Source organism: Gavia stellata, chromosome 8 (assembly GCF_030936135.1).
Source record: "Gavia stellata isolate bGavSte3 chromosome 8, bGavSte3.hap2, whole genome shotgun sequence".
NCBI lineage: Eukaryota > Metazoa > Chordata > Aves > Gaviiformes > Gaviidae > Gavia > Gavia stellata.
In genome coordinates, this window is record NC_082601.1 from 22,407,296 (window position 1) to 22,429,701 (window position 22,406).

The 22,406-nt window shown below is 40.5% G+C and overlaps 1 protein-coding gene across 2 annotated transcripts in view; it reads left to right on the forward strand.

The window, feature by feature from the left end:
- CERS6 (ceramide synthase 6) overlaps window positions 1–22,406 on the forward strand; it is a 127,638-nt gene that overhangs the window by 34,774 nt on the left and 70,458 nt on the right. For both annotated transcript variants that reach the window (XM_059820565.1, XM_059820564.1), the window contains exons 2-3: window positions 5,276–5,381; window positions 7,887–8,017. In XM_059820565.1, coding sequence (XP_059676548.1) covers window positions 5,276–5,381; window positions 7,887–8,017 — 237 coding nt within the window. The remainder of the gene's footprint in view (window positions 1–5,275; window positions 5,382–7,886; window positions 8,018–22,406) is intronic.

The window sequence follows — 22,406 nt, forward strand, 5'->3', positions numbered from 1 at the left end:
TTTAATTACATGAATCAAATATTCATTAGCCCTGTTAGCTTAATGTTTTTGGTTATTTCTTTTTTTTTTTTTTTGGCCCTTTTTGGAAAGCCTTAATTCTTGCAGACCTTTTAGGCCATTTAAAAAAGCTGCTGAGAAACCGTCAAACATGGATTTGCCAAAGGGCAGGCACTGTGGTCAGCTCAGAAATGGCAGATGACCTGCTGGTATGGAAAAACTACATTCATGTGCTGTAGGAGGGCCCTGTAGGCATATTTCCAGTGCTCCAGATAACTGAAGAGTTGCTATATATTAGTTTCTGACCAGATTCAGGGCAAAGATTACATGTCACTAGTAGGGCTGTTTGATATGCAGTAAAATCCAGAGAATCCCCCCCCCAAAAAAAAGGGATCCTTTTACTTTTCTCCTTTAAAAAAAATATTTATTTAATACAGACTTTGCTAGTGCTAATGAACATCAGCCTCCAAGGATTATGAGGGTCAATGCTAACATTTCTAGTTAATTCTGGGATTAAAATGATGTAATTTGTCAAGATGAAAAGCAGTAAACTGGAAGGGTTACATGGTGATTAATTAGTAAAACTCAAATAGACAGTAAAGGAGAACAGAAAGAGCTCTGTGAGTCAGTGGGGGCATTTTCCTTACTCTTTTTTTAGAGGTTAGTTTATCGGTGATACTGCAGTTACATTTCCAGTTGATGTGCCCAGGATGGTTTGTGCTCATTGTGGATCTGACCTGTTTGTATTTCTAAAGACAGGGTGTGGAGTGCCCGGGAAGTGGAACCAGCGTATTTTTAAGCCGTAATTTTATGAATGTGAGGAATTAGACATCTAGTGTGGAGCTGTGGGAATGGCTTCTGAGGAGTCTGTGGATTTGGGGTTTCATTTTGCCAGGGGTTGAGGGCCAGGTGGGATCCTCGTCTCCCTCTACACAGCACTGTGCCCACTGCGATCACTGCAAAGTGCAAGTGGTACCCAGCTGGCATTTACCTTCCTCCACCAGGGCAAAGTTAATTTTTAGTTGGTTTTGGGTTTTGTGGGTTTTTTTCTTCTCCTTTTTCTACTTACTAATCTGTTGTAATAGTGGCTGACTTTGCCTAATTGGCATTTGTTAAAGGGCAAGTGGGAAACCCAAAATGGTACTCGTTCTTGATCAAATTTACATACTTCTGGTGAAATGGTGCTTGTTTTTATGCTTTAGGGGAGGTGGGGGATCGTTTTACAAAGGGTTTCTTGACTCCTTTGTAGAGAAAAAATGATCTTTGAGTTTGGGGTGGAGTATGAGGCCTTGCTGTTGTAAATAATTGATTTAAGAAAAACAGACAGGATCCAAAATGCAAACCCGCGATTGCCTTCAGGGTGTAAGGGACACTCAGAAATGCATGTTGTCTTTAGGCAGATGGTGCGGCGTTTATGGGCCTGCAAAGGCTGAGTGCTTTCCACTTGGACGCTCTGCAGTAACCCACGTTATCTGAACTGGCTGGCTGTGGGCTTTTGGTTTGGTTTTGTTTTTAAATGTGGCTTTAGATTGTGAATGAGGAAGCTGCCTATAAAAAGGTTCTTAGAATTCTGAGTTTAATTCCCTTGTTTATGTTGGTCTGTCATTTCTAGATCCAGAATAGATGGGGCTGCATTTGGCAAAAAATGCTTGTCTTTTAGTTTCTCTGTAATCGAATGCCAGCTTTCAATTCAGCTGTACTGGAATCCATTGAAAAGGAGATATTAGTGTGGCATTTGTTCAGATTTACATGTTTTAAAGAGAAAAGCCGGCAATATACTCAATTCTGCTCTCCTTACTCTTTCACAAAAGTTCCTCCCTCTTAATTACAGTACCTTATGCAATAAATAGTCGCATGGGCTTCAGTAAGATTGCTTGGGGAATTGAATACCACAACGTTAGCAGAAATGGAAAAAATGAATAGTGCTTTTAAGAAGTGCAGCATTTGGCAAAATGCTTGTAGTTTGTACATGCATCAAACATTAATTCTGTTTTGTTTACTTGTGAATCTATTTAAATTATTACGGAAAACTATTCATGAGAATTATGTTAATGATGCCTTTTATGGCACCTGGTGTGATATTTGGGATGCTATTGATTAAGTTCTACTTTAAAATTCTATGCTAGCTTTGAAAAACAATTTTTATACTGCAAAGTGTAGCTTGAAGTTGTTAAGTTTTTGTTTTAAGTTTTTTCTGGAACACAAGTCTTATGAGGAGTGGCTGAGGGAGCTGGGGTTGTTCAGTCTGGAGAAGAGGAGGCTGAGGGGAGACCTTATCGCTCTCTACAACTACCTGAAAGGAGGTTGTAGAGTAGGAGGTTGTAGTCCCAAGTGACTAGCGACAGGACAAGAGGAAATGGTCTCAGGTTGCACCAGGGGAGGTTCAGGCTGGATATTAGGAAAAATGTCTTTACTGAGAGAGTAGTGAAACATTGGAATAGGCTGCCCAGGGAGGTGGTAGAGTCACCCTCCCTGGAGGTATTCAAGGAGCGTGTGGATGTGGCATTGTGGGATGTGGCTTGATGGGCATGGTGCTGTGTGGTGTTGGGTGGGTTGGTTTTTGGTGTGTTGTGGTTTGTTTTTTGTGGTTTGGTGGTTTTTTTGTGTTTTTTTTTTTTTCTTTTTTTTAGGTTGGACTTGATGATCTTACAGGTCTTTTCCAACCTTAGTGATTCTGTGATTCTGATTCTGTGAAAAGTAAAAAATACCTCTTAAATTCTACCAGTTGCACCAAAGGCAATCACATGGACGTGGCTCATGCACACTTGAATTGGTGGTCAGACCTGCTCAGTATTGCAGGCATATGAAATGTTTCTGTTAAAATTGCTTTATTTCCCTTGAGTGTCCTACTAGGAATTAACAATCCCTTGAGGGGATTTTTTTAAAGCTTTTTTCAAAAGTGGAAAAAGACCACAAGAGCATAGCAGGAGAGAGACCTTTGTGTGTTTTTTTTAAATTTTCCCTACCCCTTCCTCCCAGACATAGCTGTCCAAGATCATCCTGTGTCTTGCAGCTGTGTACCCTGTACAATCCTTACTGTGCTTTGCTGTCCCTGTGGATGAGCTCTGGTTCGGGTCACGTGCCCATTCCTCCAGTGCCTGTGAAAAACATAAGCAGCAAAGGAAGAAAAATTTATATTCCTGTTTAGAAAATACCAGATCGAAGCAGAAAATGTGTTTCATTTTAGGTGATGGGTATAACATCAACATTGCAATTCTCTTCTCTTAAAATCTACACGCACGCAGTATCTGTGCTTTGTTCTGGATTTATCTAGGCTGTTCATTAGCAAGACATGTCATTTTAAGAATGGCATTTAAGCAAACCTAGGTGGTTTGCTTAGATTTAAACAAAGATCAGCTCAGCATGAAGTTTGTTGGAATTGCTCCTTGTGGAATTTCTTTAGCTGGGACTTTTTAATCTGCTTTTGACTACCAAATTAAATTAATTTTTTTTCTTTTAAATAAGCACGTTTAGGGACTTGGCTTTCTGTCGGAGTTATATCGTGGCTATCTTATTCCTTCACTCAGCAGAAGGAGGAAAGCAAAGCAGAAGTTGAAAGATGTATGTGTGGGGAAAAAAAACAAACAAAAGCCCCACAAACAAACCCTCATTCTCCAAACAAACAACAACAAAAAAAAGCCCAAATCAAGGCTTACTTCAGAGGAGACTGACTTTGCAAGTCCGTGTTGAACTAGAGAATACAATTCTCGCTTCTCCGTCACCTTTTACGTTAAGTAATATATAAGTTTCCAGTGTAGCTAGATTACAGTGTATTTACATATAACATGTACAGAGCTTATATGCTTCTGTTTCATGAGCAAAAAACTGGACTGCTTTGTGCTTGAGCTCAGCAGTGAAACTGGTATCATCAAAGCTTTTAACCCTAAAGCAGGAAATTTACACCTGATGCAGTGCCGTTGATTTGGTTGATGCTAGGGAGCTAGCAGTATGGTTGCAATCTGCAGCTGATCCAGAGTGTGACCAAACTTTAGTGGAGTGTAATAAGTGGGGTTTTTTTTCCCCTCTTATGACATACAAGGATCAAAGAGTGAGTTCACTGATACAGTGCATGTGTCTTTGCATATAAGACTGCCCACCCCCCTTGCAAATAGTCACCAAAATTATTTCAGGCTATGGGATTGGCTTTCACATGGGAATGATGTCAATGTATAAAGAATTTTTCCTTGGAAAAACAAGGAAAACAAGGTCGTCTGGCATCACCCATCTTTCTTTACCAAATGCTATTGCTGTAACCACTGTAGCATTGCTTAGGACTTAATTCTCTTTGGTCAGCTGTGCTGTCTTAAACATAGCAGAAACAGCAGTTGTAGCTCAAGACAGTGCTTAAAATGGGGCTTCCATGTGGATAAGAATTCCATGGTTTTTAAGAGCTTGTGGTCATTCAGCTGGATAAACGTGGAACTGCTTCTTAACTACTGAGTGTGTTGTTTTGTTGTGACCATGGAAGTCTCTTTTAAGTGAAATCAAGAGTTACATAGTTCAAAGATGGCAGAAGTTCGTACATGAATGTGATTCTGATACAGAATTTGTACCTTTCATGGGGATTCCAGAGTTGGACTTACAGTTACAGATAATTTAGTTTTTAATGAGTGGAATGGTCTTCTTTAAGTGTATGTTATGTAAGTTATGTAATTAATCTCAAAAATGTATGAGACACCCCCAGTTTATAAACTGAATGAACTTATGGATTGGTGTTTCGATCTGTGACAGCTTCATATTTTAGCAGAAGAGTTTGGAGGAAGAGCAAAGCCTTTGAGGAATGGTTCCACACAGTTTAAACTTTAAGGTTTAGAAAATTATATTGACTGGGCAGCTTCAGTGCTTGCTGCCTTTAAGGACTTTGTTTGAATTTCCACTGTGCAAAAGGAGTCCTGATTTATGAAAAAGGCTCTGTTTGGAGGAGAATATTATGTACTCCTCATCTCTGCAAGCTTCCCTGCTCTTTTCATTAGTTGGTGCTTCTGTAGGGGGCATTCCTCTCATGCTTTTGTTCTATCCTTTTTTTTCACAACATGAAAGAAAATCCTCCATTTCATGTGCTCCATGGAGCTCCTTTCATCCTTCAAAGTGATGTTACTTATTCTGCCATGTAATCGCCTGTATGAGCTTGCTTTTGAGCTGTAAGGCTTAAGTATTGTTTTTGTTGGCAGAGTTATAATGTTTGCGCATATACCACGTCACTGATTGATAACAGTAATGAAGTAAATAACTGAAGGATTTCACTTGTTTTCTTTTTTCACTGTTCTGTTTCTCACAGGTTCATTGCTAAACCATGTGCCTTAGGCCTTAAAGTCCAAGCCAACGGACCACAGAAAGCTCAACCTAATGCTATACTGGAAAAAGTTTTCACAGCTATTACAAAGGTAGAGTATTTAACTAAAATATTTAGCTTATAAAGTGGGATATGGCACTATCAACTATGTCTGAACAAAACAAAGCTAACTGCTAAAGGCAGTGCTGCATTTTTATAGCTAAAATCAGAACATGTGAATGTCACGGTTGTCATTGGCATGCCAGCTTGAGCAGTTGTACATCCCTTCGTGACGTCTTCTGTAAGCTTTTAATCAAAAAAAGTTGTTACAGAAACACTTTGGAGATGCCATATGGCCACCTACTTTTTTTTGCTTCTTATCTTTTAGAAATTTCCACAAAATCATCTTCTTTATGAAAAAAGAGCAAATTGTGAGCCAGTAAGATTGGCCTTACTGTGTTTTCTATGAAACGTCAAAGCTACTCCTAGGGGAACTGCCTGAGCACAGGGCGCTGGTGGCTTGCTGGTGTCCCAGCTGTTTTTGTTGTGATGAATGCCCTTTGAAATTGGGGGCGCAGAGAGAAGCTAGAAGAGTGGGGGAAACTGACTGAATAATGTTTTAGAGCTTGCAGATTTTTTTTGTGCAATACAAGTTTTGCCCCCACCACTTATACAGTGAGAGCTGTAGAGACAGAAACATGACATCTCAACTAAACCTTTATGTCATCTTGTTGATGCTTTTGAAGCATCCTGAGCTTTCCCGTAGCAGTGAGCTGTGATCAGGTGTACTTTAGCATCTCCTGATGAACTTAGTGGTCAGCCACTTTGCAGCAGAAAGGCCTGTGGAGGCCTGAAGGACAAAGCCATTGTGCTGCAGGAACTTCTCAGTCCCTCCTCGACTCCAGACTGCAGCTGGGCCTGCCACAGCAAAGGCATGAGCCTAAACTTCGGATAGTATTAGTCATAGATGGCAAAATTGGGTTCAGTGTCAGGGACAGTAAAATATGCCATAGATCTGTCTTGCTTGTGTGTCCTATCCTATCCTGAGTTCACCATGGCACTTGGCGTGGTTCTTGTCCTGTTTTCAGAGAGGGAATTTCACATATCCTGTTTCTAAAAGCTGCAGCACATGTGTTCTCACCCAGACTCAGCTGAAGGAAGAATGGGATTTTTTTTTTTATTTTATTATTTTTCCTTGCAGAATCTGCTAGGGCCTGAGTGTGTGAAGTGATCTAACTAATGCCTGTGAATCACAGTAGGAGCTAGCACACACAGCTCCCAGCACCCAGTGCACGGAGACGAGTGGGAAGAGCTCCAAAGGAAAGTATCTGCTTTCCTGCAAGAGTTTGGTAGGCCTGTCTGATAGCTGCTCTCAAAGAAACTGTCCGATTTAGCTAGCCGCCTTTTTTGAGTCATGTGCAGCAGTTCACTTTAGTCAAGCTCCCCAAGAGCTGCATCAATCATTTGATTTTTATAAAGTTACAGAGAATGGCTTTTCTTGACCTTCCATTGAAAAACTAGTGGCTACTTTGGTTGACTAAAAAACTTTGTGGGGTGGCTTTTTTTTTTTTTTTTTGAGATGGATGGCAAATACTTCACCCTTCTCTTGTCTTATCCTTTCCCTTCCCTTTCCTTGCTGTCTTTTCCTGGAGGCTGATAGATGAAAATTCAGACTAATGAAAGCTTTTTGCAACATTCAGAAAAAGTCTTTACCATGGCAGCTTTTTGTATCTCATTAAATGTATGTAACTGGCTTGCAGAAATAAAGCTAAAGCTCCAGAAAACAGGTTGTCCAAAAGCTTTTTCTGTTTCTTTAAAATAGAATGTGATCAGAAGAAATATATAAATCATCCTCATGCAGTACTGTACATATAGAACTGCTGCATGATTGGAAACATGGCCTGTACCACTCTTCTATCCATATAGTAGTCAAATTAAGGACAGACTCATTTTCTTTTGCCTTATTTCTGCACTGGTTTGCAGCCGCTCTAATAGAGTAAGAGTTCCACATTTGCTATTTTGGAGAATAATTGTGTGTAGCTCATTTTACAGAAAAAAATTCTCTCTCCTTATTGTCAAGGTGATTTTCCTTTTGAAGTTGTCACTTTGCTTAATGACATCATTTTTTAACATTAACATGCACAAACATGGGATATGTCATCTCTCCATGTCAGTCAAACAATCTTCACTACTGCAACAGTCAGTAGGACAAAGATCGTGATGTAGGAGGATGGAACAGGCATAGCGCGTGGCAGGCAGTGGGGTGTTTGTACGCCCCGCTGCTTGAGAAATGCATGGTATTTTATCCCTACTCACCATCACTTTCCAAGTTTCAAGCAAGTTTTCATCCCATTGTCCCCTTTAAGTTTCTTATTAGTAATAACATGCATGCAATATTACAGCATATGTCCTCCTAGATTAATAATAGTCACTATAAACGTATTTTGATGTGGATCTGCCAGCAGAGATTTCTGTGAAAGTAATTTTATTTCTATTTATCCATGTGTCTGACAGGCAGCCTCTAAGATACCAAGAGATGATTACAGTTGTTCTAAATTTAAAGTGGAGTTACTGCAGTTGGACAAAGAAATAATTTTTATCCTTCTCTCTTCTGTAGAACCCAGATGAGAAGAGGCTGGAGGGCCTCTCCAAGCAGTTGGACTGGGATGTACGCAGCATTCAACGTTGGTTTCGACAAAGGCGCAACCAAGAAAAGCCCAGCACTCTTACAAAGTTCTGTGAGAGCATGTAAGAATGCGCGTTCTCTTCTTGAGTCTTGTTGAGCCTGTGTCCTCATCAGTTTTTCCCCTTTGTTCTTCACGGGTAGTTTTGTGGGCAGGTAGAAAACAATACAAATTGGTAGAATATAAATTCTTGAATGACAAAAACAATCTCCTTTCTCCTGAAGGAGTCAGATTGTACTTTATGTGTACTTTCAATGCTGAAAAGCTTTCAGAAATCAGGTGGTTGTGATTCTATACTGTCAGGGTGCCAGCCTGATCCTTTGAGACAAATCGCCTGGTGTTAGGCTGGGAAGCTGTCTATACAGCGCAACCTTTAGCTATACAACCTGACCGAGATCTAAGATGGAGGAGTAAAGATAAAAGCATTGCATTGTTAAACCCTTCGTTCTTTCTCATACCAGGCTTCTCCCCTTTTACTAGCCCGTTTCCTTGGGTGCACTGAGAAGCTGAAGACTCCTGCACTTTCTTTAGGAAGTTATTTTTCACCTGTGAGGGTTTACTGCTAAGGAATCTTTCCCAGCACCCAGCTGCTCTGCAAACTGATTATCTACATAAAGTTCATTTTTCTGATTAGACTCCATTGTTTTTAGTATCTGAGTTACATTTCCATGACAGCTGGATTTAACATATTAATACTTCATCTGCATTGAAAGAGCATAGAAAATAAAATCTACTTAAAATATTTACATGTTTTTCTTAAAGGAGGACTAGTAGACATTGAATTCATAACAAAACACAAAACAGCATTAGCCTATTTGAAAGACTCATTAATTCCAAGACTCAACCCCTCTAGCACTGCTGGATGTTGTTCCTTTGACGTGAAAGGTCATGCATTTACGGCAAATTTTACATGGTCCAAATCAAGACACTTGGCAAATATTGCTGAGGCCATAAACAAGTATTGGCTTTATTACACCCTGTTGGTCAAGTAGTTGTGTTATTGCTGGCTTAAAACCCTAGTTACACTTTTCGTTAGCTGGGAAAGAAGTGTGAGGTAGAAATGTCAGCAGAAATAGAGGAAGCCTGTTTAAGTTAGAAAGCAAATCTTAGTTAATCTTGTTTTCCAAGTTTTGGTGGGGTTTTTTTTTTTTATTCCTAACTATTTTTAAATTATTTCTTTAAGAAATTGCAAGTAAAGAAATCACAAAAACACTGCAGACCAGTCAAAGAGAGAGGAGTGTGTGTGTATGTGTATATATGTTAAAAAACCCTACTTGTGCAATATACTGTTGTTTCATTCATGCAGATTTCCTAAATATATTTCATACTTTTTCCTTTTGTAGGTTTCCTAGGTATTTTCCTTAAACTTTACTTTCCTGTGGAGACATAACAGGAAGGTTCATTATATGGTCTTGAATAAATAATATATTACGGTATTTTTTTCTAAAGCCAAACCATAGATGAAATGTTATTTGAGTAGCAATTGATACTTACTTTCAAATAAGGACTGAATAGGAGAGAAATTAGAAGAGTTACCGTTAAGCATATTGTCCCTCTAGCTCAGAGAATTAGAGTCCTTTCTTTTATTTTAGAAGAAGAAAGATAAATTGTCTGAAGTTGATTGTCCTTTAATAAACAGAGGAACTTAACTGTCAGAATGCTTAAGTCCTTTCCTTGGTACAGCTAAAATCCACCCTACCTAATATTTAATAAAGCCAGGCACAGTGAGATTATGGATAAACCTAGTCATCCTGTTGCCAGCAGCTGGTGGTCTTAGAGTTACTAATTTTTGAGATCAGTGAAGAACAGCCTTTTTTCTACAAGGGTTGTAGTTGTTAATGTATACACTTGTCTGCTTAACTTGTAAGAAAGGCTGTGGAATCTTGGAAAAAACCTAAAACTGTATTACTATTAGAGCTCGTGTATTTGGGCGGTATATTTGGCTGCTTCTGTAACTCAGGTCGTACACTTTACTCTCTTGTGTTAGTGCCAGCACATCTGGGCTGACTTAGAGGTAGAAAAAACTGAAACGTACCATGAAATACAGGCACAGGTAGGAAAGTTATGGGTGCTGAACTTGCTCCTTTGTGGCATACGTTATGGAAAAAGCGTGCAGATGAGTGCTATGAATGCAAACTGGAAAGTAAGGTCAAGTGGTAATGAATGTCATTAACTTACGCTGACAGAATTAAGTGCCAGCTTCATTTAGAGAGAGCCATTGGGCATTACTGCAATATGGGTACTTAATAGTAGTGATAATACTTGTAGAAAAAGAAGCAAGATGGCGTCAATAATAGTAAGTGGATAGTTCAGGTTCTCTCTGCTCGTGGTTTGCAAAAGATGCAGTGGGAGTTGCCTCTCCATCTCCATACATACATGCTGCTCTGAGAATGTGGTGTTATCCAACCAACTGTGTGTGCATTGCCCTGGTAGCATTTCCTGTGCAGTGCGTGCCACCAGTCGTCCCGTCACACATGCTGGATGGAGTTGTTGGCAGGTAGTCAGAATAGCACTGGGAAGCCAGGGATACCCTTTTTTCCCCTCAGTATGGGTGTTAAACGATTGTCTAGTTAAATCAGGGCACTAGGTGGTGCTTCACTTCAGTGTGTTTGGAGCAAACTGTATGAGGTCTGTAGCCTTTTCGCAGCTATTGAGTTAATGGGGTGACTTTTTGGATGAAGAGTACACGTGTGGCAGCTGATTCAGAGCTCCAGGCTGCATAAAGCACATGTTCCCATGATGGTTGTGGGAAGGGGAGCACTCCAAGTCTTCAGTAACTGGAGCGCCAGTGGAGAGTTTTGTGGCCCTGACAGAGAACGAAATGTGCCCTTATGTAATAAGCAGGCACAGAGCAAGCAAAATGGCAGTGATCCCCACCTATACCTTCAACTGTTGAGCTGCTGTTGTCCTTCCAGAGAACACTTTTTTTGCTGGCAACTTCATTGATTGACTGTGACTTGGGAAGAAAAGTGACAGAACCCACAGCAAATGTGGAGCTGCTTAAAAAGAGCTCCAACTCTTTTTACACGGAGACAATTCAATTTACGGCTACAAAAAGTGTACCTTAGGCTCAGGGTGGCTTTTCCATGATGCAGAGGAGAAGGCAGCTGTGCCAGAAGGGCTGTAAGCTGTTTCTGACTGCCTTATCTTTATTGCCAAATGAGTAGTGTGAGTACTATGTGAGGCAGAGGAACTTCAATAGGACAAATGTTGAGAGTGAAACTCAATGATAAACATGCTTGGCTGGGATGACAGACACCCAAGATCCAGGCCCGAACAGGCTAAAACAGTAACTTAATCATTAGATTTTTCTTTTCCTGGATTTCTCACTTTCTCTAAACCTTCCCTTCTTTTTCTTTTCAAGCAACTTCAATTCTGGTCCTAAACAGAGTGCAGAGAAACTCCAAAACATACACTTTCCAGCCCCCCCCCCCCAGCCCCCCCCCCCCCCCCCCCCCCAAAATGGAGTAATTCTTTTGCTGCCAGCCTTCATCAGATGTCCTGGGCTTTAGCAGGTGGTGGTTATATGAAGAAAAAAGCAGTAATAAGATCTCTTGTCTATAGAGACTGTTTGTGCCACAGCATTGTAGTGAAAATAAATGTCCTTAAGCAGCAATCACCCCATAGAGTTTTGTGTGTCGATCTGAAAGACATGACACCATTTGATTGTTGGAGCTGTGGACACCGCTAATGGTGAGACTTGAGTGGCGTCGTGTACCTGCTTTAAGATTTCAGATGTTATGGTGATAAGTACCTATACGAAATACGAAATAATTTCACCAGGTGATGATTCATGATCCAGTATTAGTCAGAAAGACAGTAATAAATGGGGTGCTGCGGATTATTTTGCTAGCAAGTCAATGGGTTGTTTCTCAAGGATTTGGTGATTCTGACATGAAACTTGGAGTTATCAGCAGAGTGTTTGTAGTCACTAGGAAAGGCATCCACATAGTATAAGCTCAGATTGTAATGCACTTAGCTTACTATATTAGCTACAGGGGGGAGTCTGTCCATAGCTTTTCTTCTGTGGGAATTTAGGCAGTTTTGCTCCTTTCCTCAACTTGAAAGATCCAAGGTGCATAAAGGAGAAGAAAAACTGGTGAACTGAGTGTGCAAAGTGGACTTTTCTGCTGCCATACATTTCTGTTGGTTTTTTATTCCTTTCTCTCTGTCCCCATAGCACAGCCTAACATCAAGGAAGGACAGGCTTTCTCCTGAACAAGAGTAGGGTGAGGACCTTGTGCTCTGCACTTCGAGTGTGCAGCACATGAGAAAACACAGGAAGTGGATTACCTTGAATCTTTTTTGAAGCTCATGTGGTTTCTGTGTTATTCATGGAGAGTATCTGCAGTACTTTACAAGGCTAAAAGTTGTTTCTGCAGGGGACTATCAATCTATTTATAGGCAGGTGATATAAATTGGATCAAATGCTCTAATGACTGCTGGAGCATAGTTCTAGCACAGAAGTGTGGTGGTTTTTTGTTACTTTTTTTTTTTTAATTTAAAAAAAAAAAGTGTCTGACCACAAATAAGTTCCCAAAAATGTCTTAAGGAAGAATGTTGCATCTGAATATAGTGGAAAGGGAATTCCAGGCATGGAATAAGCAAGTGGGGAAACGGCTTCAAGGGGTATGCTGGGGATGACTGGGAGGATGTAACTCTTGGAAGACCATGAATGGTGACTTTGCTGATTGCCAGACGGAATACAGGATCCAAGAATGTCTTTGTTAATGTCTGACGTTTCAGAAAGCCAATGCAGTAGTGGTTCCCAAACCACTTCCAGTTTCTTCCTGGTTTTAGTGTATTGTGCTGCTGCTCGCACTACCAGTGCATAGGCATGTCTGCTTTTCTCAAACACTAAATAGTGTAGGAAGAGCAAGCATCCTGTCCTCTTCCCTTGTAGTTCAGAGCAAAGGGAAAGAACCTGTGATGCCCAAAGTTATTACCCTGGGACTTCGGAATGTCATCAGTCTCATGACTTGTCTGTCCTACAGCCATGTACATTTAAGCAAGCCACTTATTAGAGACATTTACATGGTTTCCACGGAGTGGCTGGCAGAAACATACAGCCAAGAGAGTTTTTTGAGCTTGTGCAACAGCCTGCATGCGAAAACATGGAACTGTGCAGACTGAAGAGCCAAAGGTTTTGGTTCCCCCCCGCCCCCCTTCTTCTGTAGAAGGTTGGATACTAATGTATCTGTAAGTGGGGTGTCTTTTAGTTTTGATGTAGGGGAGAGAAGAGCCTCTGTCTCATCTCCTAGCCAGAATGTATTCTTTTTCCTAAGGAATTGAAACTGTGTTTATGCAAGTTGCTTTTGCGGAGATTTTATCTTTCTATAGCTGTGTATATATATGTGTGTGCATGTATATGTGTATAGATAGAGACAGATAGATACAAAATATTTTTTTTTGCTTATCATGCACAATTGTGTGAAAATTTTATGGGCAGTTTACAACTTCTTGGCCGTATTGCTTTTCTCGTCTAGCAGAGTAATTCTTTCCTAGAAAATTGTACTGGGAAAATAATTATGCAAGGGAAAGAAATTGAGACAGCTGCTTGGTTGTTGAAATTCTGAACTGTCCTGATACAAATCTTAACAAAGCTCATAAAAGAATTCATCAGTCTGTGCTTTGTGTGTAGCAGTAAAGCACTAGAAAATAAATAGGCGTCAAAAAGCTTCTAGCTCTGAATTTTTAGTAGCCTCAGGCCCTCTTTTAAGTCAGCTCCTAAAACACTGCTGAATACAATGATCTTTGAGATGCAAGCAAAAATATGTGGTAAATGCTATTATAGGTCCATTCAATTCTGATTTGTGAATACAGATTTTCAGCTGCCTCAGTGCTACATGCAACGGAGGACTAACCAGTTTCACCACCAGAAAAGTGAACAACAGGATGGATCTGTAAAGCCGTGCTATGTGCTCTGGGGCAAGTGTGATAGTTACTGTTCAACGGCCGTAGAATTACCAAATTTCTCTTGTTTTCCTCTGCTGTTTTCTATGGGGCAGGAATGGCTGTTCCTCCTCGCTCTTTCACAGGTACGAGGCATAACGTCTTCCCTGCTGCTCTGGTCAGTTCAGGAGATCTAAAGCACTGGTAACTCACCCAGCTGCTTGGTGAAAGGAAAACTGCACACCTTACTAGTATGCTGATAAAACGTTAGAGGTTTTCCTTACTGTTACAATTTTGGATTATTATTTTTTTTTTAACTGGGCAGATAAATAGTTCTGCTGCTCCTCCTCATAACATTCTGCAGTGGGCTGTGTCCTGCCGTGTGCTGCATCCATGTGCTCCTGGGAGAGGTGCTTCTGTTGACATAGGATCATAGGACAGCCGTCTCTCCTGAAAGAGAAAGCATCAAGGAAAATCCAAAATTTCTGGAAGTCACTGTGAAATAGCAGCAAACTCTGTAATGAGGCATAGTACTGGAAGCCTCTAAGTTATTACTATGATTTCTTTTTTCTGGAATACTTAGTCCTATAAACTGTTTCAGTACAGATAAATGTTTATACAGGTGAAAAAAGTGAGTCATTTGCATATTTTTCTTGCTGATCCGTAACTTCTTTACTTTTCTGTATTTCAGTTAGCTTTCTGTGACCTTGAGTGAAACATTCATCAGTGCTTCACAGAAACTGTTACGATATTGGAGCAACTACTTTATATTTCTGTTAGTGGTGCCTGAAGAACACAGTATTGTGTGATATCATTGAGGAGTGGAAATTGTGTATTTGTGTACAGCTCTCTGTGTCTGGATGTAGATTTGTTTGTTTTTCTCCTTTCTCCCTACTATGGCCTTAAAACAAAGGGAGTTGGGCAGGAAGAATAAGAGGAGGAGTATTCCTTCAAGCACAGTAGCTGGGTTTATAGCCAAGAGACTGCTTTGGCTCAGGTCAGGCAACAAGGTGGTTTCGCCAAAGCTGGTAACTCGGACCACCACCGTGTTAAAACAGACCTGTAAAAGGAAAGCCAGGGAAGCTGTCAGCTCCTGCGATTGACCCAGTTTCTCTGAGTGCCAGTGTGAAGCTGAGAAGTTGCCCAAGCTAATTTCTTTTAACCTATGGGAGCATCAAGTCGAGGCTAGACGGTGTGAACACAGGCTTGTCTTTAAATCCAATCCACTCAGCAAAGTGTAGCACTTTGTAAAATAAATTTTGAGGCATCCTACTTTGAAGAAGTTTTTCAGTGTCACTGTGTGCTGCTGCTGTCTGTATGCTCCAGCTGTGCCAAGCTTATTATATCAAAAGAGAAGAGGAGCAACTGCTACATGATCTGTCTTTGTAAAACAATGTGCCCTTTTCAAATTAATTATATGAGAAATTATTCTCACTTAGTATAAAGCTTCATTGCTGGCAGGAATTTTTGTCATTAGAACAAACAAATTTTTTTTTATTATAACACACACATGCACAGAGCCCTGTCCACAGTTTTGTCCACAGTTTTTTTTTTTTTTTCCCCATGTGAAGTCCTTCCTGGTTTGTACTAGTTGCACCTGAAAAACCAGTAAAGGTTGAGTCTGACAGCCTTCATCAGGAGTAAAGACCACTGTAATGGTGTCTTCTGAAAGTCTTTATTTATTACTCTTTTTTTTATTTATTTTTTCTTTACTCAGTGTCATGTAACTAAGTAATGTGTAGCTTTCCATTAAAATATACGGGAGCTTCATGTCAATGAATTCTGATAGGATGTCATAAAACTGCTGGTGAAAGTAAATTGGTGGCTCTTAAATAGCCATAAATTGCTTGTAAAGCAAGAAGCATGTTCTTGTTTGGTTTTTAACCGCTAGAAGAAGGGAGTCATAAACCTGCCATGTGATTTCTAAGGTAGAAATGCTAGAGAAAGAACAACTAATAACAAAAATGGATTCTTGGTGTAATCAAACTTGTGAGGTTCTGTTACTGTTTTCATTATGTTAAGTGTCTCTCTAAAAACAGCAGCTTGAAGATCTCAGCTCTCATTTACTTGAAACAAAATAACGTTTAAAAAAAGTCACCTTTGCCTTCATAATGGAGCCAAAGCTGGAAAATAAGGGCGCACCTTCACTGTCACGCTCCATTTTGCCTCAGGTGGTCTCGTCTCCCATGGGCTGCACTTCATGAATACTGATTTGCTACTGGACTTCCTTCTGTGGTGATGCTGCTACCTCTTGCCAAAGGGGGAATGCAGGTACTATTGAAAGGATAATTCATTGAAAAGATAATTCACTCCAGGGTTTTCACCAGACAGATGATATGGATATAAAATTTGCCAAATCTGACTCTTCCAGCTGGGATAGTCTTGTTATCCAAGCAGGGCTAGTGCCTTTACATTGTGCCATAGGGCAAGCAGCATATCCTTGGTGTTGGGCTATAAAAACACCGTTCTGGCAAGGTGCAATACATCAATCTTAGTATTTCAGAAACACGGATCTTTCTTGCAGACACGGAAGAAAAGAAAGGGGGGGATGACAAAAAAACCACATAAACCGGCAAATCCTCATGATGTTTCAGAACTGTATTTTATATGAAGTAAAGTAGATCCTGGGCAAGTGCTATCCAGTGTTCCAGCCCTGAACACTGTGGATATGAGCCCATCCAAATTAGCTGGTCTCTTGCAACCTTGAACTCCAGGAAATGTCTGGGTAAGGATTTATACATTAAGTGATACAGATTTAATGATGGTGTTAGTGTAAGGCAAGGGGGAACAACAAAGGCTAGCTCTTACACTACTCAGGGAAAGCTGTCTTTGAAGAGAATAGAACTGTTACTGGTGAAACCTATAGAGCTGAGTTCCCTGTCACTATTTCCCATTGTGCCGCCAGACTGGTGTGAGCAGAACAAACTGTTCCATTGCCATTAAAATTTTCATTAAATGTAATGTGAAAGTATGGTGCTTTGCAGATGTAAATAGCAGGACAGCGAGTGTAGATCATGCAAGGATTGTGCAGGAGATCAGAGGGACAGTGGAGGGAGAGAGAGGGTCGCCTTAGTACAAGATAAAAGCATAAGGAAATGATGACTTGTATAAAGAAAATAAACGGAGAACAGCAACTGCCTATCTCATTGTGCAAGAACCAGGAGGTGTTAAATGAAAAAGAAAAGGAGCATATTCAAAATTGAATAGTGAAACAGTTTTTCGCACTCTGAGTAATTAAACAGGATTTCATGTTTCTTTCATGGCATTCACTGCTCTCCTGAGGCAATAATTCAGCTGTAATTTGTAATTAAAGAGATTGTTTTATTTACTTGGGCAACCAGAGTATTTGGTATTGTGCTGATAAATAGATTGTATCTGTAGTTTGCTTAGAAAACTGTTTTGAAGACTAATCTTGAGTCTATAAAGTATCATGCATGCTAAAACTGGAGTACAGAGGTAAGGAAGAGAAGAGCCATATGAGCAAACGGCGTTTGTGGCCTGATGGGTGTAGCAGGGAATAGAGGCTTAGGCATCGTCAGAGTCAGATTTGTGAGGCAGCTTGGCGAGGGAGGACATAGGTTTTCAGTGAGATGTGGAGGGAGTTGGAGTCTGCAAAATTGTTCCAGAATAGGGAAGATGTGACCTTCACTGAGTGCAAGAGTTTATTACAGCTGCGGGTAGTAGGGAAATTGAGATGAGTCACGAATGCCCTAAAGGAGACTCTAATTGAACTAATCTAGAAAGTGGCAACTAAAGTGTAAAGAGTAGCGAAGAGGATCTGGCAATTGTTATCTATAGTAAGCATGTAAAATACTGCGATCTTATCACAGTACTGTAAGAGTTACATCTAGACTCTGGGATTGATACATTCAAGGACCTATTATTCCCTTAAGAGTATTATATCTAATAACATCACAGAAAAGGAAGAGAGATGTGCTTGAATGCAAGGCCTAAATAGAAGGTAAAAGAGAATGAGGCATTTATACTTATGTCAGGGAAACTAGTGCTGTGCAAAAAAGGCCTGGACTCATGTTTGGGTATATAAAGCTAAGACAGAAATCCTGTTCCGTTTTATGTCAGGGAGAGATACTGCTCCCTGAGAGCAGCACTCTGTACATTACTGATTCCTTTTATCTGATACCATGGTAGGCTGAGTTGAATTTATGTTTCTCTCTAAGCCACATGTGAAGTCAGTGCAGAAGAGTATTGATGAAGCTTTTTAGTGTAAATATGCTTTTTCATATGATGTCATTCAAAGCTGGTTCACCGATGGCTTCCCTGCTCCAAGAGAAAGAGGGTAAGACAGTACTAATTGCCTTGAGTTACATAAAATGTAGTAATTTGTAGCCTGAGTCCCTGGACACATGAATAAGTTAATGGCTGGCAAGCTGTCCTAATTTCAAAGTTGTGAGAACACAGTGCAGCCGCTGACAGCAATTTTAATTCTGCCCTAACACTTGCTCTCTGATGAATCAGGACTAAACATCTTGCACATACCTCCTCTGCAACACCGAGCTTGCTCAGCACTCACACTTCCAAATGCGTAGTCTGGGCAGTCACGCCCAGCTGCTACAGTGTGGTTTGCTGTCGGTTTATGCCTCCAGCTTTGCCTCTCGGAGCATCTGTGTTAGGCTCTGGACTATTCACATTTCTTTGGTGGCCAGGCTGGATAAGTAGCTTAATTATACATAATTTTACAATTTTATGATGAGCTTTTGTTCTGTGGGGTACTTGCATAGGCTGGCTCAAGCTGTAGTTCAGCAGCACAGGCTACTGTTGCAGCTCTAGTAAGCAGTAAAGGCCGCCTCCCTGACCTCTGCGTCCTTGCTCTCCCATTTGCCCTGCCCTGTACCAGACAGCTGGCTGTACAGCTGTTTCGTAGGGCAGCACACTATACTTATTGGGGTTAAAGGTCACCTTGCATAAAAACATAGGGTGCTCCTCAGTCAAATTTTCCAGTTGTGGGTCACAAGGTGGTCACATAATCATGTTTGGAGTACTGTTACTTGTGGTGTTGGTGAGTATGTACACATCTGAGTAACAGAAGGGAAACCGGGGAGGCATGGGCAGTACTTGCATCCAATGTGAAAGCTCAGGTTTTGGTGTGGTGGAGGGCAGAAGCGGGGGGAATTGCAGCCACCTGGCCCCTTCTGACACGGCAGGGTGGGAGGACGTGGTGTGGTGGAGCAGGGCATGGTGTGCCATGCGGTGCTCTAAGTGCATCTCTTCCTGCTGCCAGCTCTATATGAGTGCTTAGATTAACACTGGCTGAGAGAATGAATGCTTGTCTGCTGAACAGCTGCTCCTATGGCTATGTTTACACCCTTTAACTCTTCCTATCATTATTTCTCAATTTGGAATAGTAAAATACTGGGTCTGGCTCTGCTCTTGTTGCCCTGCTATCCCACTGCCAAAGAAAGCGTCTGGTGAAGGAGAAGGTAGGAGTAGACTGCTTGCAACTCCATAGTGTGCTGCTCAAGAGGCTCCAGTTATGTCAGAACTAGTATGAAACAGACCTCAGAATTGGACAAGGTTGGCAGTTTCCCTCATGATTCCTTTCCTACCATATCTGCCATGCTCATGTGTGAATCTGGTCTATGATCCCTGTTTTCTCTTTTTAAGCTGGGCCTCAGGACGTCTCTGTGCCCAAACATGGGATTGGGGGGAAATTAAAACATTGGTTGTCAGGAATCGCCAGCCCTCTTCCCATGCTGTTCTGCTGGAGCAGACAGGCAAAGATCTCCACGCCATGTCCTCAGACTATGCTCACCGTATTTTTAGACTGTGCTGTAAGCACTTTTCATTTTGCATCTTACGAAATTCCCTTCTTCCCTCAAATTAGATTACTTAAAACTTTGAATTCCCTGCCCTTGCTACCTTCTGTGACAGTTTTTAACACAATTAATAAATTTAAATTATGTGCTAGTCCTGCAAAGACACCATTATTTAACATTATCATTGCATATTAAGCAAGGTTATAATAAATTAACTAGGTTTCCACTCTCTTGTGGTTTGTGTGTGCTCATCATTGTTTTATGTTATGGAAATGAAATAATTCTTCCCTAAGTTCTAGTTAATATGAACACTAATTCAAAATTACAGTTGCAATATAACAATTAAGACAGCTAAAGGAAAACGGCGAACACTGCAGTAGCTGCTGCTTTCTTACGTTCCATGTGCTTTGAATTGTCTAGCTCTTGATTATGGAAGAGACTGACTGCCTTCTTCAATCAGCCTTGGCTTTAAATGAAGTTGCCAAACACTGCAGACAAGTGGCTTAAAAGTGAAGGAACAGGGAGACAGAGCTGGGATTTTTTAGAAGAGCCATAGGGGATGTACAGCCAAGAAAGCAAGGGCTCAGTCTGGGATGCTACAGACTTCAAGACTACCTTTGATGCTTAGTAGATGGGATTCACAGGGCTTAAAAACTGACTCTTGATGGTTTGGGGAGGATCTTCTGTGAATTCAGCACGGGGTTTTCTCCCAGTTTATCTCTCTTGTTCTACCTGAAGCATTGGGCTGCTTTTTCTTCACCGTTTGTTGGTGTGCTTGTCTGTGATACTGATCTCTCCTAAGTGGTAGTTTTCAGGTACTGATATTTCTTGTTCTCTTATTAAAAATGTTTTATTGCTGCCAAAATTTGAGGGCTTTTTTTATTTCTCTTAAGTGAAACATTCCAATAATAAAACCATTCTTGACCAAGTAGAATAGCAAATAATGTAAAATAGTTATTATCTGTTAATAGTGAAGGTTGTGTTTACTTCTCAGATCTGTAATGGTGCTTGTCAGTTCTTTGTTTCATCTGTGATACTGGATTTAAAAGCTGAGCAGAAGTGGGGAAAGACAGCAAAAACATTTCTCTTCCTCCCTTTTACGACATGTTCTGCTCTTTTCATTGCTTTTATCCTGTAGGTTTGGTGTTTGCTTCCTTTATATGCCTTAGTGGTTACTTGTGCAATTTTTGCCTTGTACTTTTTACCTCCTTATTGCTTTGTCTTTTCCTAGAAAGTTTTCTTTTCTGTTTCTAAGATGTTAATTTTGTTACCAATCCAAACTATGCTTTTGTTCGACCTGTTATGTATTTGCAGTGTGAAAGCAACACGAGCAATGTTCACTTAGGCTTTAGTAATTTCATGAAATGCATTACAAGCAAGTATTTATTCATGAAGAGTTACTGTCAGATTCAGAATAAAGTCTCCATTCTTATGTGGATGCAAGTTTTTGGATCTTCAGTAAATGCAGATATCCACCAAGTTCTACTCTTATTTTCATTTAAAAAAGAAAGACAAACATGGAACAAAATGCAAATTTAGAAGGATACCCTTCTTACTCCCATTTCTGCTCTCATCAGAGTTGTTAGCTGTTCTGCATGTGTAGCACTAACAAATGGTGTTTGTCAAATTCACACTGAATCCATACAGATTCAGTCCAATGGGAGCTCCCCAGGGATGCCTTTTGTAGCAGGTTGTTCTCTTCCACAGGAGACTGCAAAACTACATAGGCTCAGTAGTCCAAAACTATTTGGTATCTTTCCCTATTTCAGTCTCTACCAAAAGAAAGGAACTTGAGTATGACTTGTTCTGTGCAGGTTGCTAGTCACAATTAACCCATATCAAAACACCTTACTCATTTGAAGGGTAGTGGCAATAAGGTTTTATTTTATACACGACAATGAATGAATTGGCATGCAAGTCCTTACTCCTCTCTTCTTCCTCATATTTATATTGTTACACAGTTTTATGTTACATTTGATTACCTTTCATTTTATAGGTACACGGACTGTGTGTATCTGTTCACGGAGACACAGAGTTACAGAGGAGAATTAGTTTCCACATTGTTTAATATTTTTCCCTTACAGGCATTTCACTACATTGTTTTCTGCATTAGTAAGTTGTCTGATAATGTACTTTCATGCTCTTTAGAGAAAGCTAAACTGAGTATTTTCTTCAGGTGTAAATACTTTGTAAGCTAATGTGGCAGCTTGTCATATGCTGTTGGTTTGTTGTGGTTTTTTTTTTCCTCCTCCATTTTCTTTGCTGAGAGCTGAAAGCTATAAACTAAGATTGGTCAAGATGATGCCTGCCTAATGCTGCATTTGTATGGCCAGCTATCAAAATGCTTTTGTGGAAAGATTTGCCCTGTACCTACATGGAAACAAATTTTTGATTGGCAGAACAGTTTTTGTGATAGTTGGGCATAACGTCATATGTATGTCCAGGAAACAAGGTTGGCATCACTGGAGTATTGTTAGGCTCAAAAGAGGCAAGCGGTGGCCTGTGGCTGAACAGATGTTGGCAGTGGCCTCAGCAAGAACATGTATGCAGCGCTGGTGGAGGTGAGAAACTTGGTAGTTTCCCTAATGCTTTTTGGGCTGATGCTATGGTAGTTGTTAGTGTAGCCATAGGCATGTGGTAACCCAATGTTCAATATAGCCTCTGTTTTCTGCTTTGGTGTCTCACCAGGGCGGGTATACACAGACCTGCTGTGGCAGAACACAAAGCCCAGGCTGCAGTGGAGACCCTTCTGGTAACTTCATCTGTACGCTACACGTTTTGCACTTC